At 53.2% G+C, this 4754-nt stretch overlaps 1 protein-coding gene across 1 annotated transcript; it reads right to left on the reverse strand.

The window, feature by feature from the left end:
* Positions 1-576: 576 nt before the first annotated feature.
* LOC131089618 (hydrocephalus-inducing protein-like) lies at positions 577-3651 on the reverse strand. Its single transcript, XM_058034447.1, has 5 exons — positions 3595-3651; positions 2695-2904; positions 1355-1492; positions 805-982; positions 577-614 (listed from the first exon to the last, which is right to left on the reverse strand). Exons 1-5 carry the CDS (start codon positions 3649-3651, stop codon positions 577-579), a joined length of 621 nt encoding a protein of 206 aa, XP_057890430.1.
* Between the last annotated feature and the right edge of the window lie 1103 nt (positions 3652-4754).

Raw genomic sequence — 4754 nt, forward strand, 5'->3', positions numbered from 1 at the left:
ACCTATCTGAGAGCTCCAAGTATGGAGGATGGGCTGGCCACAAGCAAAGGCAGCTTTGGGAGGGAGCACAGCTGCCACTCCTCCAATTTCCCAAGTGGGAATAACCCTCCCACCTGTTCCACCAGACCCAGTGTGCTGCTGGGGGAGCCCCTCAGCTGAAGGGGCCTGGGGAGACGTTGGACACTAGCCTGTTGTTCAGGTGTGACAATCAGTGACCCATCAGTGACTCCATCAGTGACTCCGTCGTCACAGATGGTCACAGATGTTTCATCCTTTTCCTTTTCTTCTTCCTCTGGGTTTTTTCCTTCTTCTTGCAGTATCTCCTCTTCTGAAGGAAAGAATTATCCATAAATAGAAGACAAGGCACATTGCCAATCCCATTGAAGCTGAGAAGTCCCACTTCCCCAACAGTGGCCTGTCCCAGAAACAATGGATGCTGCTGCTCCTCTCTGAATCCTCATGTTCATTCTCACTCACAGGGGATCATCTCATCCCCTGCAATGCCACGCACATCCAACCCTGACAAAAGCCCTGCCAGCCTCTCTCCCAGCTTTCCCAAGCTTTTCTGCCTGGCCGTCATCTTTCCAGGACTACAACAATGTGCTGGCAAGATCCTGGGAAAAGGATCCTGGGAAAAAGCCTAAATGGACTCAACTGCTCAAAACTCAGGAAGCAGCCAGAGAGGCCAAAGTGTTGGTCTGGCAGCCCTGCAACTTCCAGGCTTGTGGAGATGGGTGTGAGCTGCCTGATGTGTGATGGCAGGGGAAACCAGGGGATCCTCCTGGGAGCCAACACAGTGCTCACCTTTCAGCTTCCTGGGCCGGTACTTGGTAACCCCAGGGAAGGTCCCCTTTCCCTTCAGGGTGATTTCTGCCGGTTCCAGATGAGCCACTTTGACCTGGAAAGTCTTGTGGAAGGCTCCCAGCTGTCCTGGCAGATAATAGACCTTCAACACTTGCTTCTGGCCAGGTGCAAGGGAACCCTGCAGGGACAGGAGAGGAGGAAGGGACTGCATCAGAGCTTTGCTGTGGGATGGCTCAGGGGACAGACAGGCTGAGAGGACAGGTTCTCATGCAGAAGAAACCATCAGACCACATCACTTTCTACCTTCCTTGTGCTCAAAACCCTGGGGTGCAGTGTGTGCTCCCGAGCTCTCGCAGGGCTGCAGCCCCAGCACAGCTTGGGGTTTCCCCCCACTTTTTTCCCTCTTTCCCCCCCCCCTTTTTTCCCTCTTTTCCCCCCACTTTTTTCCCTCTTTCCCCCCCCTTTTTTCCCTCTTTTCCCCCCTTTTTTCCTTTAATTCTCTCCTGGGCTGCCTGACAGAGGGCCAGAGGCAATGACTTGTGCTACTCACTGTGGTGGGCACGACCACGGGCACTCCAGGCAGAGGCTTTGCTGCAGTGCCAGTGCTGCAGTTTGGCACCACGAAGGTGAATTCCATGACCCCGGTGTTGCGCAGGGTCACCTCTGCTTTGAGGACTTTGTTAAACCTCTGCAGAGAGGACAGAGCAGGGAGAAGTTACAGACACAGGCCTGATGCTGGCAACCTCCTGCCTCTTTGATGGCACTGAAGGCACACAGCCACAGTGCAACCACACAGCTACAGAGAGGTGGTAAAACCTTGGAAAGGCCAGAAAGAAATGAACCAGGGGACCAGGTCCTCTGCACTCTGAGGAGCCACCAACAGCCAGGAGAAACAGAGGAGGTGGCACTGAGATGTGTGAGATGAAGCCAAAAGCTGATGGAGTTAAAGAATGGAAGTTGTTGGTTCTGCATGTTGCTGTTTGTGGTTTGGATTTGTTCAGGTTGGTTTGTTGGGTGTTGCTGTGAGCTGGCAGAGGGACAGGGTTGACAACCTGACCTGACCAAAAGGAAAGAGGATGAGAGGGGAGGGGACAGAAAAGTTGGTGGCCAGAGAGAATGGAAGTTCCTGAGTACCAGGAAAGGGGCCAGGGACTGTCCCAAAGGGGATACAAAGATTGCCCTTTTGTTGGAGGGGTGTTTGCTCATCTCCAGGGGCAGGGAGACACACACCCAGCTCTGCTGAATTGTTACTAATGAACAGTTTTGTTTTGCTTTGACAACTTTGTCCCCATTGAATTGTATCTAAAAGTCAGTGCATTTCTGAGAGGCATTCCAGGAGAAAAGGCACCTGCATGCAAATATTGGCAAGAAACAGACAGGTGACAAGAGAGACACACAGGACAACAGAGGCAGTGCCAGCAGCTGGAAGTATCTGTGGACTTTAAAGTGTAAAGAAGTAAAGTGGGGATTATTGTGGGACATTGTTTTCAGGTACTGAAGTGACTGAAAGCCCAAGTTCCTCCCTGGATGATTTTGTGGATCAAGCCAGAGCATTTGACAAGAGCATCTCCTTGGAGCTCAAGCTTTAGGAGCAGATCAGTGGAGGGATATCCCAGGGACAGGTCCCTGTGGACATCTTCCCTGGGAGCCTTGTGCTCCCCAGGCGGCAGGGTCAGGTGCCTTGGAGAGGACAGTGTCCTGTCCCTCAGCCAGGGGAAGGGAGGGAGGGGTGGGGATGGCCATTCCAAACCAGCTGGGATGCTGGCCTGTCTCTCACAGGTTGTGTTCCAAGCCCCAGAGCCGGCAGAGGGGCTGAGAGGGGGAGAGGGCCTGGGACGGAGGTGGCCACGATGACAGCCAAGGAGCTGTGGCAGGAGCAGCCTGTGGTACCTGCAGCCCCCAGTCGATCTCCTGCAGGTCCAGCTGGTAGCTGGGGCACGAGGCCTCCCCGGTCAGCACCACCTCGTAGCTGGGGCCTCCCTGCACGTGGCACAGCGCCCGCACACGCGCCACCACGTTGGCGTGCCCAAAGAAGGTGAAGGTGACCTGCTCGCTCTCTCCCGGCTGCAGCTCACCCCACAGCGGCCGCACGTCAAAAACCTGCAGGGAGGGGAGGAGAGATGGAGATGGTGAGAGTGGAAATGGATGCAGAAGAGCAGCTGTGTCCTGAAATAAAGCAGAGTCACAGCTGGAGGGGCCTATTCCCCAAACACAGCCAGAATCACCCTGATCTCATCCTGTGTCCGTGCCACTGACCAGTGGAGGGACCATGGGGAAAATCTTCTCCCATAATCACTTATCCATGAGTATAGACTACATTAGAGTCAACTGGAATGTCTCCTGGCAGCAAGAAATTCTCTCTGCTGCAGAACTTGTCTTTGGAAACACTTCTCACTGTCTTCAGAAAAACAGGAGACTTGGAGGTGGGAGCCCTTGGAGCTGGGGGAAGGCTCATCTGACTTCTGAGGCCTGTCTCCCTCTCTCTTACTTACGTGCTGTTCTCTCAAGCTGCTACAGCCAAAGTTCCTACAAAAATGTCCTGAAAACCACCTGATGAGGTAAATGGGAGCAATGCCCTCCACAGGGGCTGCACAGGGAGCATCCTGGGGCAGCCCTACAAAACATCCCACAAGGCCTCTCCAGTGAGCACTGGCTTCAGCAGAGCTTTGTGATGGACTGGGAGGGATGTGAGGCCCCTCTGTGAGCAGTGCTGAGGGCCACCAGTAGCACCGGGGCTACAGAACCACCTCCCACACTGGAAACATGGACGTGAGACAAATTCCCACTTACCTCCTGCATTCCCAGCTTGGGGTGCTCCATCTCTGAGAACCAGCTCAGTCCCCTCATCCTCAGCGGCCTCTGAGACGCCCCAGGAGTGGATGACAGCCCCTGGAAAAAGCACCACGGGCTGCAGTGAGCTGGCTGCTCTGAGCAAGATCACGCTGCTGCAGGCTCCAGCACCTCCCACACCAGGAGCAGCTGGAAAGGGGCCTGGGCACAAACCAAGGGTGACAATGTCCAGGCCATCAGTCGAGTGTGGGCCCAAGCCCAGCCACAGATCAGACCTGGGCTCCATCTGCACCTCCTACATCAAACCTGCCTGAGGGAACTGGGTGCCCCCAGCACTCAGGCAGGGAGGGTTGGAACTACATAATCTCTGAAAGTCCCTTCCAAGCCAAGCCATTCCAGGATTCCAGGATGGCCACCTGAATTTCCCTGGTTTACTTGTGCATACGTGGCAACAATCGGGAAATAAAGATGATTTTGCGCTTCTATTTGAAAACATTCAGCCACACTGTTCATATAGGGCTTTGTTTCTCCTGATTCAGAAAAACTGTGCAGTGTGGAAACAACTGGTATTTGTGTGTGAGCAGGTACAACCCTTCTCCATAAACTTAATGCCAACACTGGGCTTTTGAGAAACTCTCTGCTTCCTTACATCTTTTTTTTTTTAAACTGCATAATAATAAGTGACTTTTTATTGCTCCATAATAAGTGACTTTGCAAAGTCTTGCTCTGGAGCTGTCACTGCAATACCAGCTTTTGGGTGAAGGCACAGATGTGAGTGCTCTAGCTGGGTTGGGAAGGGGCTACGTGGAGATCAGGACTCTTCATGGACTGACACACATGGGAAGCTGGAAGCCTTCTCATCATGATGCAGATAAAGACCTCATTTTACATTGTAAAGAAAATATGCCAAAAAATCCCAAAGTCAGCATAGGTGTGTAGGATCTGAGTGAGCTTCTCTGAGCAAAACTTTCCTATTTCTGCCTCCCCAGACACCCCATGCCCAACTGCCACTTTCAGGGCATAGGACGGAAGGGCAGCAAAAAGGGAGGTTGGCACGAGTATGACTTTTTGGTGGCAAGTTGAGGAGGCAAAGCAAGTGGTAGGTGCACAAGAAAATCCACCTCTGATTCCAGGGAATGCTCTGCATCTTCTGGCTCCTG

Source organism: Melospiza georgiana, chromosome 14 (assembly GCF_028018845.1).
Source record: "Melospiza georgiana isolate bMelGeo1 chromosome 14, bMelGeo1.pri, whole genome shotgun sequence".
Taxonomy (NCBI): domain Eukaryota; kingdom Metazoa; phylum Chordata; class Aves; order Passeriformes; family Passerellidae; genus Melospiza; species Melospiza georgiana.